Below are 19,631 nucleotides of genomic sequence, written 5' to 3'. Positions count from 1 at the left end.
ATTTAAAATATTTATTTATTTGAGAGAAAGAGCATGCGAGCACACGAACAAGGGGAGGGAGACAAGCAGACTCCCTATTAAGTGGGGAGCCTGATGTGGGGCTCGATCTCAGGACCTTGAGATCATGACCTGAGCCAAAATCAAGAGTTGGATGCTTAACCTACTGAGCCACCAAGGCGCCCCTGGAAATTTCTTTTCTTTTTTTTAAAGATTTTATTTATTTATTTGACAGAGAGAGAGAAAGCGAGAGCAGGAACACAAGCAGGGGGAGTGGGAGAGGGAAAAGCAGGCTTCCCGCTGAGCAGGGAGCCCAATGTGGGGCTCGATCACAGGACACTGGGATCATGACCTGAGCCGAAGGCAGATGCTTAACGACTGAGCCACCCAGGCGCCCCTGGAAATTTATTTTCTTATATTCTTGCCTTTAAAACCTAAAGTATTTCCTTTCTGGCCTGTTACAGAAAAGTCTGTTGACCCTAGATCTAGTAGGTATTTTTTTTTTTTTAAATATTTTATTTATTCATTTGACAGAGAGAGAGATAGCGAGAGCAGGAACACAAGCAGGGGGAATGGGAGAGGGAAAAGCAGGCTTCCCCTCAAACAGGGAGCCCGATGTGGGGCTCGATCCCAGGACCCTGGGATCATGACCTGAGCCGAAGGCAGATGCTTAACCGACTGAGCCACCCAGGTCCCCCTCTAGTAGGTATTTTTAAGTAAATGATATTCAAATAATAATTACACTAATCTCCAACCCTAGCATTCTATTGTTGCTAGTGAAACATTTTCCATCAAGATATCTGAATTTTTTTCTTTAATCCTCACTTACAATATCACCAAATATTTGTATCTTCTTTCAAAGGGCCACCTAAATGTATCCCTTTCCTACTGGGACCACCACAACCAGGGATCCTGCTACTTGATGCTTGTGGTCTCTGCTGAATTCAAATGTATCTCAACAATTGCTATGAACTAATTAAAAAACAAACAAACAAAAACAAACACATTATCACATCAATTTCATACTTCAGAAACCACATTTTTTGCTATTATTAAAAGTCTAAAACACAAATTCCTTAGCCTGACCTCTTACAAGCTGGTTTCTCTCCATTCTAACCTAAAAGGAAAAATTCAAATACTCTCTGGAAAGATGTTCAAAAGTAACATTTAATGAAAAAAAACAAGCTGCAGAATAAAACATTTAAATAATCCCACATATGCAAAAAAAATTCACAGTAAAAACAAAAACACTCCTAATCTCTTTACCTCAAAAACAAAATGGTGATGCTCTCTTTTCAAACCACAACTATTTTACATGTCTACTTAAAAGTAGTAAAAGTGTTAGAAAGTACATACCAAAGTCTAAATGGTGATTATTTTGGTGAATAGTAATTGCTTTGCACAAAGGGCAATGGGTAAGGCAGAATTTTAAAATTTTACTTTGTATTTTTATATGGTTTAATTTTTAAACCAGAGCTGATGAATAATACAGTTAAAAATACAGAAAATACAATGTTTAAAACATTTAATTCCTAATAAAGTTTACATATTATGTGTGCACTGAGAAATGACTTGAGAAGTGCACCAAAAAAAATTTTTTTAAGATTTTATTTATTTATTTGAGAGAGTGAAAGAGAGAGAGAGCACACAAAGTGGGGGTGGGTGGGTAGAGGGAGAAGCAGACTCCCCACCGAGCAGGGAGCCTGACGTGGGGCTCGATCCCAGGACCCGGAGATCATGACCTGAGCCGAAGGCAGACACTCAACCGAATGAGCCACCCAGCTGCTCCTGCACCAAAATTTAACAGTAATTATTTCTGGGTAATGAGACTGTAGTTGATTTCCTTTTTCACACTTTGTAATTCTTCTATATTTTCAAATTTTCTACAATGACTATGTATCATATATAATGAGAAATGGAGAAAAGACTGTTTTAAAGACAAAATACAGATGTAGGAGAAATATTTTCTGTTGTTGACAGATACCCACTGAGAGAAGGAGGGAGGGCCACAAGTATGGTCAGTTTACATATGTATAAAATGAAGAGATTTTTGCATGAAAGGTTACCACTCCTCCCAATTCTTTAAGAACCTATGAAGTACTATTATTTTAATCTAAAATATTAGTACTATCAGTCATTTTGGTGAATTCACAAAAAAATCAAATAGCTATAGCACCCTCTTTCCTTCCCATTTAACATCATTTACGCAGTAAAATTTAGTTTTCTAATGAATTTGCAATAAATTCATGCTTACAAAAATAGTAAGAAGATTTTATATTCAGTGAAGAGAAAATGAATGTTACGGAAAGACAATGTTTTAGCTCCAAAAGTCATTTTCTTACTCCATTTTATTTCTCTCGGTTAGGTGTTAACTTCCTTGTTAATAACAACAAAAGCAAAACTTCACTAAAAGGTATGGCTCAGATTGCCACTTTGTTATTGACAATTATTTCAAAGGATGGCTGAGGCAAATGAAAAAATTAAAATGCAAAACCAGAAGTTTAGGAGAAATAAAATTAATCCAAGACAGGTTCCAGAAGTAGGACAAAGGGGATACCACAGGAATAGCAGAATATAAAAATGGGGAAAAATATACTGTGGGGAGGAAAAAGGGAAAAGACTTAAAAGTAGGTTTTCTTTTTCATCATTTCATAAAGATACTGTGAAGCATTTTTATAGCAAGTTCTGAAAAATAGAGGTTACAATCTCTTCAAGTTTCTCTGTGTATTCTAACCCTTTGAGATGACAGATCAAAAACAAAGGTATATATTCTCCTTTTGAGTTTCAAGATAAAAATGAAAAAATGAAAGGTAAAACATGAGGAAAAAACCCACCAAAAATGAGGGCATTTTGAAGATTTATCCAACTAGCTTGCCACTTTTGAAGACACTGTAGGAATGGAATTAATTTTCTCTCTATACCAAAAACGGACAGAAATCCTACGATTAGTTGTAAAACTAGTTTCTCTGACCACTATATGGCTTGCTGAAAGTGACAAGACATGTAACGTATATCAGGCTATGCCAAATCTTCACAGTACACATAACAACACCACAATCTAATCTAAACACAAAGTAGCCTCAGTGATAACTGGAAGGCTGAGCGGAAAGTAAAAATAATAATTCAAATTCTATTTTTCTGCATAAGGAATCTCTCCCAAAAAAAAAGAAAAAAAAAAAAGAAGTTGCTAAGCAACTCAAGCTAAGGAAGACATTTTTAAAACAAAGTCTCACTTATTGTTCTTACAGAAATCTTCTCTTCTTATAATCTGGTAACGGAATGAAGCTCATTACAGTCCATTTAGTAAAAACATAAAGAATGTTTGGATGAGGACCTTGTAAGCTCAGAGTTTAACATATACTTCCCATCTAAAACTGAGTATACTTGTTGATATGGGGTAATTTACACAGTTTTATCTTCAAACATTGGGTCTTGGATGAAAGTTTGCAAATAAATAGTGACAGACATAATTTTCTTGCAAATGTGTAAAATATTACTGGGTTATGGCTACACACAGCTCACGTCTATGGATAAAGATAAGAAGGGCTGGTTAGGTGCAGGTGAATGGGTCTTAACTCTTGTTGCCTGAAGGCTTCAAGGCTTGTTGCCAGAGGGCTTCAAAAAAAATTATGTTCAGGCTTAAGAGCAGGCCCAAGCCAGTGAAAGGAGAATGTGGAAAACTAGGGATTATGACCAGTACTTTTAACAGAGCCCTATAAGTGATTCTAACATGCTGATAAGATTAGGAATCACTAGTAGATAGTTAACAAGGTAGGGTGCTACAAATCAGGGCCGAAGAGTTAAGGCCTTTAGGTTAAATTCTATGGTTAACCTTTTCGGGTTTCATAGTCTATATGTAAAATAAAAACAAACACACATTCTTATTCTTTTCAGAGGACACTCTGAGGACAAGCTTCTAGAAAAGTAAAATGTTTAGACAAGAAAAAATTTTGGAAGAAAGGTTTTATCTGCATTTGTAAGCTTTCTGGAATAAAAACACCATTTTAGATGGAATGAAACTGAAGGTGAAGAAATGTTGACCAGATAGGTAGGGCTCAAATGATAATATGGTCATATACCATTTGCTTAGTATCTATACATATTTTAATACTCTCAAATTATCCCTTCCCCCCCCCTTTTTTTAAGATTTTATTTATATATTTGAGAGAGAGAGAACATGAGCAGCAGGGAAGGGTAGAGGGAAAGGGAGAAGCAGACTCCCCGCTGAGCAAGGAGCCTGATGTGGGGCTCCATCCCAGGACTCTGGGATCCTGACATGAGCCCAAGGCTGAAGCTTAACTGACTGAGCCACCCAAGTGCCCCTAATTATCCCTTCCTTATATGCATTTTGTATGATTTTCTTCTTGTTCCTTATGTATAAATTTAGCTTTCCATAAAAAATTATAGCTCTCTAAGGACAAGGATTATGTCCTATCTTTCTTCCTTATCTAAATATATTTAAATATATGAATTCTTGCTGGATTGAGTCTTTGGCATTAGAGAGGAAAGCAAACTCTTTAGTGTTCTGAAAAATAAAGGCTACAGATTTGTCAAATTTTATAGTCTTTACTTGATCATCATGTTTTACTAAGATTAAGTAGGCTTTAGCAGTAGTAATAATTAAAACTCAGTAACAATATGAACTCTATATTACTACTGCATTCTGCATGCGTTTATGGTACCTAACACAGTATGAGGCGTAAGATTTAGTTGGTTCTTGTTATTCCTGACAATTATGTTCTAAAAGTCATACGAACACTGAATTAGCAAATACCGAGCCATTGTCCCCACAGGAAATACAGGGTTAGGTTACTGAGAGCCTCTGCTCACAACATCTTCATCGACTGTTCAATACATAACCTGTTTTTATGTGTTTCTGTTTAAAGATATTTTATTTAATATAGATTCCTTACAATAATTAATTATATGCAGTATTTCTTTATAATGAAACGTTACTTGAGAAGGCTTTAACATTTTCCTGACCCAGAGTAATCTGACCATAAATCTCTTTGGTTTTGGCCTTAGAACAATGTTGTCTCTATGTTTTTTTTGTATTGCTTGTTGGCCCAGAAATCCACAAATTTATCTGCTTTTCCATCCTTTCCATAGCTTGATCACGCACTTTAGATGTTACTTTAGCATTTTCTGGAGCGATCTCAACCTACAGACTGGTGAATTTCTTTTTCCTTTTTCTGGATATGCCACATTGTTGATTCCTTAACATTAATCTGATGGCCAGCAACAATATAATTAATGCCAGAACATACATATTTACTCCATAAGACACATCACACAGCCTTCTTGTGATTAGGAACACTAGAACTTCAGTACTATGCTTGGGGGCCATTTTAAGCAGCAACATCACCAAATAATAGCACAAAAATGCCAAAACTGTGGCACCAAACAGGCTGAAAAGAATATTTACAGTATGAGAACCGAAGTAAGGAGGAAGAGTGTCAACTTGTTTGACCTCAGCTGAGAATGTGTTCGTCGGGTGACTCAAATTTTTCACTGTTCTCTGCATATCCGCAAATGACTGAAAAAGCCTGCAAATATCTATTTTGGGATTACAAATAAATTATAGGGAATACACAAATTTGCAAATACAAATCCACAATGTGATCAACTTTACAGATCTCTCTTTATGTAAGTGACTCTGAAGAGATAATGTAATATATTTTTTCTTTCCTCAGTTTAACGTTTTGGCAAAAATACAGGTTTGAAATTCAGTGAAGTAGAGATAAATTTTTTTAAATCTACAAAATGGAGTGTCTTTTAAGAAGTCTTGACTTGGCATTACCAGAAAAGAACAAATATGTAAATTCTGTTCACACAGAAAACACAAATAATTCGGAAAACAAATGAACATTTTACTATATTTAGTCTACATGGGAACAACACTCAAAAATACTTTCTGCTTCAAGGAAAGACTAATGATATTCTATGGTTTCTTCCAGCTTTCTTACTGCTTTTCAGGGAAGTGTGCAGCCACCACAATAAAGGGGAAGAGAGCTCGGAACCAGGTAAGCAGTAAAGGCATGGAACTATTAAAACAGAAGTCACAAATTCCTCAAAGATATCACAACCTTTTTTCAAAGTAGAGCCCTCCAGCATCTGACTCACAGCCTTTCTTTTTAAAAACTTAGTTCTGGTAACTCCACTGCAGATTTAGAGCACTTACACTGACAATAACTGACAAAGAAAGACCCTAAGTTTAGAAAGTAAATGAAAATATCTCCAACATGCTCAGGATTATGGCTCTGAATCAGCAATAAAAAGTTTAACTATTTTTAGTGTCCTCTACTTAAGAACACAGGCAAGTATATATTTTATTTATTTATTTATTTAAAGAGTCTATTTATTTGAGAGAGAAAGAATGAGACAGAGAGAGCATGAGAGGGGGGAGGGTCACAGGGAGAAGCAGACTCCCCGCCGAGCGGGGAGTCCGATGTGGGACTCAATCCCAGGACTCCAGGATCATGACTCGAGCTGAAGGCAGTTGCCCAACCGAGACACCCAGGCACCCTATATTTTAGAATAATTTTCATACACAAAGTCCTACACATGGAATTCCTCACACCAATCCTGAAAGGTGTTCTTATTTTACAAATGAGAAAACCAAAGTGCAAAAAGACTAAGTAACTTGCCTAAAGTCACAAAGGCTTGAAGTCAGGTTTTGTTTGATTCCAAAGCTCATCTTCTTTCTAACCATATCATGCCCCCCCATCAATTAATGACTAAAGGCACAAGATTCAGTTATTTAAAAAAGTACCTAAGTTAGACCATTTCATAACCTGATATCAAATCAATTAGATTCCAAGATGAAGAGCCTCAAGGAATAATGCATACATTTGGACTCCTGAGAAAATGGCAGAGGTTACAAGCCCAGTGTCATAAAATAAACAAATGAAGCTACAGGAAAAAAACTACTGTATCATTTGTAATACTAAATTTGAAAGATTAAATTCTCTCATCATATTTCAAACATCATATGGTTGTGTATTAAAAAAAACCCAAGCTGTAGACATTTCATATTTAAAATTATTTATAAATTCCATTTTGGGTCTGTGTTAATCTTAATTATGTCTCCATACCTATTTATGTTAGCATGTGATTAGGTACAAGGAGGAAAGTGAGGAAGGATATAAACCAGGATAGAAACATGGGTTACCCAGCATGTGTGTATATGGGGAATGATTCATTGAAAGGGTCGGGGGAGAGAAGGAGGTTAGAACAATAGATAGATAGATAGATAGATAGATAGATAGCTTGTATGACATGATTTCATTTATGTAAAATTATGTTTGTGAAGAAATGAGGAAAAAAACCACACATAAAACGAGAATGTCTTAGACGGAATTTTACTAATCTGATATTCACAATACACTATTAAAGAAAAAATGCAAGATAATGTCTATTTCATTAGAATTTACCACCTAATTTCAATATATGTGTATTTTATATGTGTATATGTTTGTTTGGTCAGGAGGCTAATGTGACAGAATGCACATACTATCATATGAACACTGGTTACCTGGAGGTGAGGGCAGAGTGGGGCATGATGATTAGCTTTGTTTTTACACATTTTTGTATTGATTGTTTAACTTGTGTCAACAAGCATAATTTATTTTGTAGTAAAAAAATGAAAAATTTAAAAAGTATATAGAGGTTACAGAAACAAAATAATAATATTAAGGCCAATAATTCTACATAAACAATAAGGAATAACATATATGTACCAATACATATGTGTAAGTTGGCCTTTACCACTAAGGAACTGTGTTCATTCAGTATGCATTTACCAAGCTTCTATCCTGGACTGGGCCCTGTTCTAGATGCTGGAATATTCAGACAAACCTCTGCTCTGCATGTAAACACAGTGGAATATGTAAGATAAAATATAATTTATACAAGCTAGTAAATCTAGATTTATGAAGGAATGGTCTCTCTAGTATTGGCCCTTGGATAGTAATGATCTGGTTAATAAATGCTAACAGTTGATTTTTAAGTTGGAAATCTGAAATATTAAGCAATTTGCTTATTAAATATTGCCCAGAATCAGAAACAAAATTTTCTGTAAGAAATGCTGTTATATTTTGGAAAATAACATTAGTTAGAAATGGTTTTCACCCAAAGGTATCCTTAATTAATTCTGTATGACTTGTATTCCTACCTAATAACTAGCATAAAAGGTACCAGAATACAATTCTGACAGGATACACATTCTTTTTTTTTCCCCCCAAAGATTTTATCTGTTTGTCAGAGAGACAGAGACAGACAGAGCACGAGCAGGGGGAGGGGCAGAGGGAGAGGGAGAAGCAGGCTCCCCGCTGAGCAAGGAACCCAACATGGGACTCAATCCCAGGACCCTGGGACCATGACCTGAGCCGAAGGCAGACTTAACCAACTGAGCCACCCAGGCGCCCCAGGATATACATTCTTGCTTTATGTGCAACTCATTCATTCCATTTCTCACACTGGCAATTGGTAGTTGGAAGAGATCAGTGCTAGTTTGTTACATAGTAACAATCTCTACTGTCAAGTAACAGCTAGCTTATTTCAAATTTCTTTGACTCACTTAGGTCATAGCCCTAACCTGCGAGTAATTCCCAAAACTTTTTCTCAAGATTCAAGTTGGAGAGGAATCTCACTTCCCATTTAATTGCTGGGCTTCCAAGCTATTCCTCCAGCCAAGGCTAGCTCACCAAATTTTTATTTTCTTGCAGAAGCAGGCCCAGGAACTAAAAGTTGGTATGGTTCTTTCCAAAGTGTAGTTATGACAGCTTTTAGATCCTGCTGTCATACTTAAAGTTGAATGTGGGGGGACAGTACAAAGCTGTGCTCTCACCTCTACACACACTCCTGGGGTCAGTTCTCTTGCAAATCAAGGGGACAAGATTGTTTCTGTTTAAGGTATTGATAAATATAACAAACACGGGAAAGTTTAAAGTCTAAGTCATTTTATATAGGTCCTTTTAGGCTTGATCTTCCTTCAAGAAAGCTCCTCTACCCAGCATGTAGGTCTACATAAGTTAACTTATAAAAACAGGTGTTTTTGATCTTGAACAAGTCACTGAATTAATACCAACTTCTCTTAGCCTCTGTTCTACACTGGAATGATTTCTTTGGTAAATTTCTCTCAGATAAAAGGTTATACTTTGGTTCAAGAAGCAGATAACCCAGCCATTTTCACACCATCTATTTCACCTGCTTTAGCACAGAATTCTGCTTCTGACACTTCTGAACCTGAACTGGCATTACAGACCCCAAATTTACCTAAATTGGAAAAAGGGGTTCAGACTGGGAGTATCTTCCCCTTATTTAGAGATTTTAAACTTAAACAACAAATGGGAAATTTAACACAGTACACATTTCTATTTTCATTGTGTAGTCCCTCTACCTTTAAAGAGCTGGGCTCATTAGAATTTAAAACTCCAAAGTTGCCTATGATTCACAACCAACTCACTGTTTAAAAAGCCTGGGCCTCTTCAATCTGTGAAACCACAGAGCCGGAAAGGGCAAGGAAGTATGTTGAGTCCTGTGTGTGTGTGTGACAACAAATAAAATGAGAATCAAGGCTGAGGAAATATGTGAGTTCCTATGTGTGTGTGTGTGTGTGTGTTTGATAACAAATAAAATGAGAGCCAAGTTTCCATTCTCCCAAGTAGATTCAATGAAGCAAGTCTGTCAATCACTTTCTCACCCCTAAATACCATTATCTGTAACCATAACCAGTGTCAACCTCTTATCAGCAATTAGAACATAGGTCCTCTTTCTTAAAAAGAGCACTGTAGTCCCTCTGGCCACCTTACAGGGATGTCATGAAATAATGAAAGACTGTAATATTTTGTTTTCTTTCTTTCTTTTTCTTTTTTTTAAAGATTTTATTTATTTGAGAGAGAGAGAACAGAGGGAAAGTGAGAGGGAAAAGCAGACTCCCTGCTGAGCAGAGAGCCCAACATGGGGTTTGATCCCAGGACCCTGAGATGATGACCTAAGCTGAAGGCAGATGCTTAACTGGACTGAGCCCCTGTAATACTTTCTGAATAATGGACTAAAGTTACCCAATTCAAAGGAAGATTACTCTGTATCACATTCGGCTTATCAGAAGAGCTTCTGCTCTTCCAAGTTGAAGTAGCTAAAGAAGTAGCTTCATGACTTGCTTTTATATAGAGCTACTATCATTTGCTTCTCCTATATGCCTCCTTCTTCTTACTGATGAAAATTGAGCTCCCTAGAGCCTGAAAAATTTTAGCAAGAAATTCTGTTGCTGAGGTTATATTCTCCCCCAACTCCTACAAAAATCTTACAATAGTAAATGCTCCAACTCCAGGGTCCATGGCCAACTACTATTCCATCTGGCTAAGATGAGAATGGCCTACTTTTAGGCAAATGAGAGAAGATCTGACTCTTCTTTAGGTTACATATGAAATGCCTGGCTTATCCTGATTTTGTTAGAAAAACTATGAGAAAAGGAGACTGTATCCTACTTTTTCTATTCTATATTAGATAATGATTTCAGGTCACGCTCCTTAATCAACTTTAAAATTAGTAACAGATCATAATCCTGATAAACAATGAGCAGCTATAGGATTAGGTTTCTTGGTTGTACTCACCTTAAATTATTTTGTTGGCCAGGCGGAATGACACTATAGTAAACTGGCATTCCTGTTGTGGGCATAGATCCTTGATTAGACTGATTAGGGAACATAATAGGCTGTTGATAAGTCTGATGGGCAATTCCTTGAGAACTTTGAGGCAGTGAAACCTAGAATTTGAAAGACAATTTAAAGGGAAAAATGTTCTTCAAAACCTTGCAAATGATAATGTCTCCAGCCTCCATAAACTTTTCCAATATCAACATTTAGGAATAAGCTAAACTGCCAATAGTCATGATAAGTTAGCCACAGTACTACCACTTTATTTCTGCCCTTTCAGCCAGCTTTTGTTTTTGGCTAGCATTTATCAACTAAACAATAGGCTAGATGCATTAGATTATAAAAATAAAATGTGACTTACATCCTTAAGTAAAAGTTGTTTTAAAAAAGAAATGGTTTCCAAATAAGGATGATCATTTGACGTGGAAAGAGTAAATAATACAGTACATCTCAGACAGAGCTAAATAAAACGCAGGTAGGGCACCAGTGAGATAAACTGGATCAGAAAGTGTGAGTTTTGGAGCTTAAGATATCTAGATGTGGTATTGGTTTCATCCTTTAGCTATCTATGTGACATTAGGCAAATGACTTAACTATTGTGAGGCCCAACAGCTCCTTATGTGAAAAAATGAGATGCTACCTCCATCTCATGGGAGGCATTATCTCCACTGTAATCTCTACTTGCAGGATCTAGCAGAGTAGACGTCTGGTGAACAGTGTATCTTTTAGTTCTGTTTTCTATACTATCTACATAGAACCCACATGAACACAATGGATTTTTCAGGTCTCTGGTTTCTAAAATAGAAACCACAGACACAATGGACTCTTCTGTTGTTGTTCTGTTGTAATGGGTTCTTGTGCCACAACATTACAGGTGGAATATACTGATTTTGGTAAATAAGGCCAATATAAAAGCTTCAGACGGTTATGATGATGATGATGTTAGCAACAGCAGTAGCAATAATAGTAGTAATAGTGATGATAATGCAAATTAACATTACTAAGTATTTATTTACCACCATGCATCAGGTTCTGTTCTAATGACTTTATGTGTGTTATAATATTAAGTCTTCCTAATAACCTTAAGAAGGTACTTTTATCACCCCCGTTTTATAGATGGGGAAATTGAGGTTAAGTATCTTGCCCAAGGGTGTATAGCCAGTAAGTAGGGAAGTTAAGATTTGATACTATACCCTCTGGCTCCAGAGCTTCAGCTCTTTAACCATTTCATTATTCTCTATACCTGGCTTCCATGATTTAGAAGGTGATTAACTTCTGAAATGCAAACTAGTCTTTTCAAAATACACAGTAATCCCTTAATTACTTTCAATTTGGCTCAATTATTGCAAAGAGAAAGCTACTGGTATGATTTATCCAACTCTGTATAACATAATATATATCAGTGTTTTTGCCTACTAAGGGAGTATAACATTCTAAGATTATTATTTCTGATTGTATCTAAGTTAATATATACTCAAAGCAGATCCAGGGAAAACAACACAGTTCAATCTAGATGATTTAAACTATAGAACAGACCTACAACTAGTGGTAAAGAAAAATTAAAGTAGCAAAAGAGAGGGAACAGTATTTGAGACATGTGGCCACCAAATACAGTCTACTGAGGACAGATGATTTTTCTGACTTATTTTTTGGACAGCATTTTATTCCCACTCAGCCTCTCTACCAGAGGTAGCAGGAATTATAAAGCAGGCTCTAATTGCTCTACAGGGCTATCCTTCTCATAGTCTTTTACCCAGTATGAGGATTATATAAAATACCTTGAGAAATGATTTATAACTTATAAAAAAGTATGCTATAGAAATTGTAATTCCTGTCTTAGCTCTGACACATTTCCAGTATCTAGCTTAAAAAAACCCCAAAACTACACTAACAAGTCTGTAATTTATTTAAAAATTGTATTACTTGCACTAGACTGTGAGCCCCTAGAGGTAAAGGGCAGATCTTATTTGCACAGTGCCTAGACATCTAACAGGCGCTCAATGGACTGGGTTAGGTAGCACAACCAAGGTCCTTGACAGGAGAGAGTTCCTGGCCTGGTACTGATTCTCTCTAATGTCTATCTATGGAGAAGAAGGGAATGGGCAGTCCCACGTGCTGGGCTCAAGCACAGAGGATAAGGAAGAAGCACGGGGATGGGAGAGAAAATAAAGATGTAAAACCTAGTTCTATGATTAATCTTTTTTTAAAAAATTTTTTATTGTTATGTTAATCACCATACATTACATCATTAGTTTTTGATGTAGTGTTCCATGATTCATTGTGCATAACACCCAGTGCTCCATGCAGAACGTGCCCTCTTTAATACCCATCACCAGGCTAACCCATCTTCCCACCCCCCTCCCCTCTAGAACCCTCAGGTTGTTTTCCAGAGTCCATCGTCTCTCATGGTTCGTCTCCCCCTCCGATTTTCCCCCCTTCATTCTTCCCTTCCTGCTATCTTCTTCTTCTTCTTTTTTTTTTTCTTAACATATATTGCATTATTTGTTTCAGAGGTACAGATCTGTGATTAATCTTTTCTTTTTTCCTTAGTTGCTTTCTATTATCAAGAAGCTAGAAAACTAGACATATATATATATATATATATATATATATTTCCTAGATATATCGTAGTGCTCACTAGTCCTTGACAATTCCATAGTTTACATTTAATTTCAATTTAAAATTTCTGGAATTATATGAAATATGCTAGCACCTTTACTCATATCCTTCCCCATCCCCAGGATTTCTTCTTAACCAATTTATGCCCATAATTTTCTCTTAAGAGCTAGTTAAAGGTTTTTATCTTTCCAGAGAACTTGTACATTTAAGTTCCTAATCTGTTCATGGCTCTACTTCATAATCCTTTTAGTTATGGGTCTGTGCACTATCATCAACTTGTTTATATGTACATTTATCTTCCTAACTAGATTGTCTTTACCTTGTTGAGATGAATGAAAATGGTCTTTGATTTTTTAACATTAGGCTCAGCTACGGAAAACCATGAGGCTAATAAAGTCACTTGCAAGTTATTCAGAAAGATGAAGGAAGGGTAAAACAAATTTCTGAAAATGTGCCGTATTATACTAGATATATTTGACTTATTTATGAAATAATAGATACTTCTACTTTAGAACTATAAATTAAAATCCACAACATTTTAAATACATGATATGCCATTCTTTTCTGGGAGTGAGGTGGGGAAAAAGATCAGTTCCAGCATGGAGAACTTAACATTCTTCTCTATTCCGTAAACACTGATTTATAGTTTGTACTCTACCTCACTCTTTTAGGTACCTACCTCTACCATTATTTTCCCTCTCATTCCACTCTTTCCTCAAAAGAGACTTTCTAAGAAGCTGAAGAATTGAATAAGATACTTGCTTATTATATACTTATATCGTTGGAAACACAGACAATGCCAAACAAAATTTACTTGCTACTACCAATGTGGTTAACATTGTAGTTCACATTTAATTATTTATAAAAATTAAAAAAGTGAATGAATAAAGCAATACAATGAGGATAAAACAAAGCTGCTATAACTAATAAAACTCTTAAGACTATAAAGTTATATATCACAAAAGCATTTTCCCTATATAAAAAAAAGAGAGGAGATGAACTGTGGCTATACATTTTATTTACTCAAAATCTCCTCCATCCAAAGATGGCAATAGTGACCACATACCTGGTATGATGGCACTGAAGGATATGGGATGACTACTCCTTGGATCTGATTTCCAATGCTGTTGGGTTGGCCACCAACTAGGCTCTGACTCTGGGGTTGCTGAACTCCAACTAGTCCTTGGTAGTTTTGCTGGTGGTTGGGTATAACTTGATAACCTGTAATGGCACAGTGAGTTAAACCCTGCTTTGAATTTATTCTTTTTCATCTAATAGAATGTTTCTGTGTTTTAAGCAAATACTTTTGTGTTTTGAAATGACAAAATTCTGTTAAAATAGCAAATCTTAAAAACCCTCTATTATGAGAGCTGACATTTAAAGGGTTTACTGTACAGGTAACTCCCAGCTATATTTTTCTCCGCTTAAAATGCATTCAAATAAAATTTGTGTACAAAGATTTCCTTTATAGTTGAGGCAATTTATATGGTCACAGACTTGGTTTACAGACAATTACTTTTCAGTGTATATTACAATCTATTACGACAACTAGTGTCTGAGGATCAGTACTGGTTACGTAATTCCTGGTCCCTGGGCAAGAGGAAAATGCAGGGGTGCTTGTTAAAAATTATTGAGAATTTTGAGTTGGTAATAGCAGAACATTAAACCAAACACAGGGCCCTGTGTTACATCAGAGGGTGCATGCCAAGGAAGCTGGCCCTTCTGAAGACCAAAAGTAGGAGAGAGGAGAATCGCTTTTATAGAATGGTTGTCATACTAAAATAGGAATCCTTATACTAGGAATGTGTCAAGGGCACAAGGAAAATGGAGTCACTTAGCAAATTTTTAGATTATTTCCTTATTATATTATTAAGGTCACTTGACAGAGAAACAGATCATGAAAGAGATTAAATAATTTGACTGCAGTCACAAATCAGACACCTAAGGGACAACTCTTCTCTAAACTAAAGGCACTATTAGTAACTTAAGTAGTAAATTAAGAGTATACATTTACTTTTACCAAGTGAATTCATCAGTTATTTAAATAACCACAATGATAAGCTTTGAGTAGTGAATAAGAATTGTATTAAAAAAAAAAAAAGAAAATAGGAATTGATTTTGCTTCTTGACCCCAAGAGGATTCCTTTAGGTAAACCAACCAGCTCAAAACTTACGTAAATTACTAGAAGTTACCAGAAATCATTTTTTTCTTTTTTAAAAGAAATCAGATAAAAATAACTAACCATCCAGCTTCAGGGTATTTAAAAAGTTTCTACAAAGATGAACCAAACTATAGTATTGCCTATACAAACTCCCACAACTAAATGTCAGTGAAATGATTTCTCTGGTAATACCATAAATATATTTCACTATCCTATAAATAGCAGTTTTCATTTCTATCCTTATTAATCCCTAAAGCAACAGAAATGGCAAAGATCGCATCTCAGGTATTTGACTATAGACAACAGCATCACTGCAGTTGCCTTTCAGCCTCAATGATTCTGCTCAATGACTAAGTAATTGAATAAAATCTAGCATTAACCTTCTCTAAATATAGAAATACAAAGCATATTTGTTAACTAATCAACATATTAACACCAACAAAGTAAAAATCCAGTTATAGTGAACTAGTTAGAAGTGAAAGGTTTTGTAAAATTATGCTATTTCTACGGCAATAGTGCTTTATGGCCATGTTACAAATGACTTCTGAGTAATCTAACTTTGTACAAAAAATTTATATTCTAATCCTAGTCAGTAATGAAGTGATTGATAATATGCTATTTTCTCAACTTTTCTGTGAATGAATTTTCTGTAATACTTAAACTTGTAGGCAGATAAAGGACAAGGGGAAGCTTATTTCTTGCCCTTTAGTCTAACAATTAACAGTCAATCCTCTTTTCAGTTTATCAAATCACATGTACTTCAAATTCATGCTCTAAATTCCAAACACCATCAAAGCATACATTGACACATTTCCACTCCTAGGAACATAAAGGGCAGGAATGGAAATGGGAAGTGAAGATACAACCTTTTCTTGTGTTGGAAACATTACCTCAGAACATACACATACAGAAGCATAGACCACAGTGTCAGAATTTGGGCTCAGCTCTTTATAGACTGGAAAAGTAACTTACAATGGTCTTGTAAGAATATAGTCCACTACAATTGACAAGAAAAATGTAGAAACCTGGCAGAATTCGCTGCAACATAACCTGACTTCAAATACCTTGACTTATATAGTCACATCCCCCCAAGGAACTTCAACTATTTCTCATACTACTTTTGTAGTTTATTCAAAATACTTTCAAAGTTATGTTATCTTGAAATACAACTTTGAAAAAAAATGCCAATTTATGGACAGATGTGGCTCCGATTTCCTTTATTTAAATTCACTAATTTTTGGAGATTCACATTGGAGCCTCCCAGCCTAAAAATTCTCTCTTAGGAAAAAACATCTGACAGCGAAAACTCAATAAATAGTTATAGATTCCATGTCACAGAATACTGCGTTATGGAATTTGCATCAGTAAGTTTCCAATGGTATTTTAGATTCCCTAATGCAACCTAATCCCAATCAATATCCATGTCACAGTGTATCTCCACACAAACATGCACATTTTCAAAATGTGACAACATAACACGAAATCTAAAACATGTGACTCCAGCACCTCATCATTTGTAACAGAGTGTAGTAGGCTGTAAACCCAGGATATGACTGGAGGGTGATATAAAGATGAATAAGGTCCCTGTCTTTGAATTAGGTATGCTTAGCCCTGACACCATATTAGAATAGTAGTATAAATAGGACTTATGAAAGCAGGAGGCAGAAATTAATCCTGACAGCGGTAGACATCTGAGCTTGAATTTACGGAAAAAAAAAAAAGTCAGAAAAAAGTATAAAATGAATAATACCCGTGGGGAAAAGTAGAAGTAGAAGAGTTGTGAGAACACGAAGTTCTAGATTTGAAAGACTTGGAAAATAGAACAATGACTAAATGTTAGTACTTCATTCAGAAGTAGCATAAATACACTGGTAGCATATTCTTTTTTTTAAAGATTTTATTTATTTGACAGAGACAGCGAGAGAGGGAACACAAGCAGGGGGAGTGGGAGAGGGAGAAGCAGACTCCCCACGGAGCAGGAAGCCCGATGCGGGGCTCGATCCCAGGACCCTGGGATCATGACTTGAGCCGAAGGCAGACGCTTAAGGACTGAGCCACCCAGGCGCCCCTGGTAGCATATTCTTAAAACAATAGTGGAGCTATTAAAAACAAGAATGTCAAGCACTTTAAAAGAAAATATATTTCCTAAGAAGCTCATATTAACATAATTTTGTTCACTGCCTTATTTCCAGATGTTTTAAAAGCTGTAAGTAACCCTCCTATGTGGCTCCTGCTGCATCACATCCTGCAAGCAGCGTGGACAGGGATGGGAGGCACTCCAAAGTGACTCCTGTCCTGGGGAGAGGGCAAGATAACCACACAAACCAGTTCCACTGCAGCCCCAGCAGATGGACTGGGGGCAGACAGCTGATCTGACTGCCAATCACATCCACCAACAAAAAGCTCTCAAGTGGCAGCACAGGAAGAGAGCCCTGCAGTTTGGGATCACTGCAGCCATGCCAGACAAATTGGGGGTAGGCATCTGGTCTGACTGCTGGCCCCACCTACCTACAAAAGCCTCTCAGGGGACCCTGCAGGGCAGTGCTATTGTAGACCCAGTGAATTGGATGAGGGCAGGCATCTGGTCTGACTGCTGACACTGCCCAACTACAAGCCCACAGTGGCCCTAAACAGCACAGGGACTAAATCCTGCCCACAGCATGCAAGGTGGGCCACTGCAGCTAAGAGGACTGAAGGCAAATGTGGCTCAGATACGGCAGCAGCGCACACGCAACCCATGGAGGAGACACCCTGAAGAACCGGGTTCAGATCAACAGGAAACATTGTGCTACAGGGCACCACCCTTCTTCCTAAGGCCACTACTTTCAAGATCAGTAGACATAGCTGACTTTCCTAATACACAGAAACAAACACAGAGAGTTAGACAAAATGAGGAGACAAGAATATGTCCCAAATGAAAGAACAGGACAAAAATTGCAAAAAAAAGAGCTAAATGAAACCGAGATCAGCAATATGCCTGGATAAATAATTCAAAGTAATGATACTTTGTAATGATACAAAGATACTAACTGGACTTGGGGAAAAAAATGGACAAACTCAACAAGAACTTCAACAAAGAGAAAAAAACAAACAAACAAAAAACCAGTCAGAATGAAGAATTCAGTAACTGAAATGAAAAATATACTAGAAGGAATCAGCAGATTAGAGGATGCAGAAAAACAGACCACTAACCTAGAAGGCAGGGTAATGAAAACCAAAAAGAAAAAATAATAATAAAAAATGAGAATGGGTTAAGGGAGCTCAGCAACATCATCAAGTGTAATAACATTTCCATTATTGGGATCCCAGAAAGAAATGAGAGAGAAAAAGAGGCAGAAAATTTATTTGAAGAAATAAAAGCTGAAAAATTCCCGAATCTGACGAAAGAAACAGACATCCAAATCCAGAAGGCACAGAGGGCCTCCAACAAAATCAACCCAAGGAGGTCCACACCAAGATACTTAGTAATTATAAGCAGTGATAATGAGAGAATTTAAAAAGCAGCAACAGAAAAGAAAACAGTTACTTAGGAGGAAAATCGCAGAAGACAATAAGCTGATTTTTCAGCAGAAACTTTGCAAGCCAGAGTAATATGATATACCTCAAAGTACTGAAAGGAAAGAAACCACCAACAAGAACACTATGACTGGCAAGATTATCATTCAGAATAGAAAGAGAGAGAGTTTTCTAGGCAAACAAAAGTTAAAAGACTTCACCACAATTAAACCAGACTTACAAGAGAAATTAAAGGGAACTCTTTGAGTGGAAAGAAGGCCATAATCAGGAGTAACAACATTATGAAAGAATAAAATTTCATATGTAAATACAAACACAATAAAAGTGGTGGATTAACCATTTATAAAATCATTACAGAGGTTAAAGCACAAAAGCAGTACATTAAATTATATCTATAAAAAGCGTTTAAGGGATCCACAAAATAAAAGGATGTAAAATATGACATCATATACATAGAATGTGGGTTGGAGGAGATTATAAATTAGTTCTCTTACAACAGGTTCAAAGTTAAATTGACATCAATGTAATATAAACGGCTAATGCATAAGATGTTACATATGAACCTAATGGTAACCACAAATCAAAAATCTGCAATAGATACACAAAATAAAGAGAAAGGAATCTAAGCATTTCACTGGAGAAAGCCAGCAAACCACAAGGGAAGAGAGCAAAAGAAAGG

General features: G+C 36.3%; 1 protein-coding gene across 9 annotated transcripts in view; it reads right to left on the bottom strand.

Moving 5' to 3' along the window:
* Nucleotides 1–19,631, bottom strand: part of R3HDM1 (R3H domain containing 1) — a 130,448-nt gene that overhangs the window by 38,665 nt on the left and 72,152 nt on the right. For all 9 annotated transcript variants that reach the window (XM_036079097.2, XM_036079119.2, XM_078070732.1 and 6 more), the window contains 2 exons: nucleotides 14,341–14,495; nucleotides 10,614–10,765 (listed from right to left, as the gene is read on the bottom strand). In XM_036079097.2, coding sequence (XP_035934990.1) covers nucleotides 10,614–10,765; nucleotides 14,341–14,495 — 307 coding nt within the window. The remainder of the gene's footprint in view (nucleotides 1–10,613; nucleotides 10,766–14,340; nucleotides 14,496–19,631) is intronic.

Source organism: Halichoerus grypus, chromosome 4 (genome assembly GCF_964656455.1).
Source record: "Halichoerus grypus chromosome 4, mHalGry1.hap1.1, whole genome shotgun sequence".
Classification (NCBI taxonomy): Eukaryota; Metazoa; Chordata; class Mammalia; order Carnivora; family Phocidae; genus Halichoerus; species Halichoerus grypus.
Note: the sequence above shows the minus strand (reverse complement) of the source record. Positions and strands in the feature narration are given on the sequence as shown.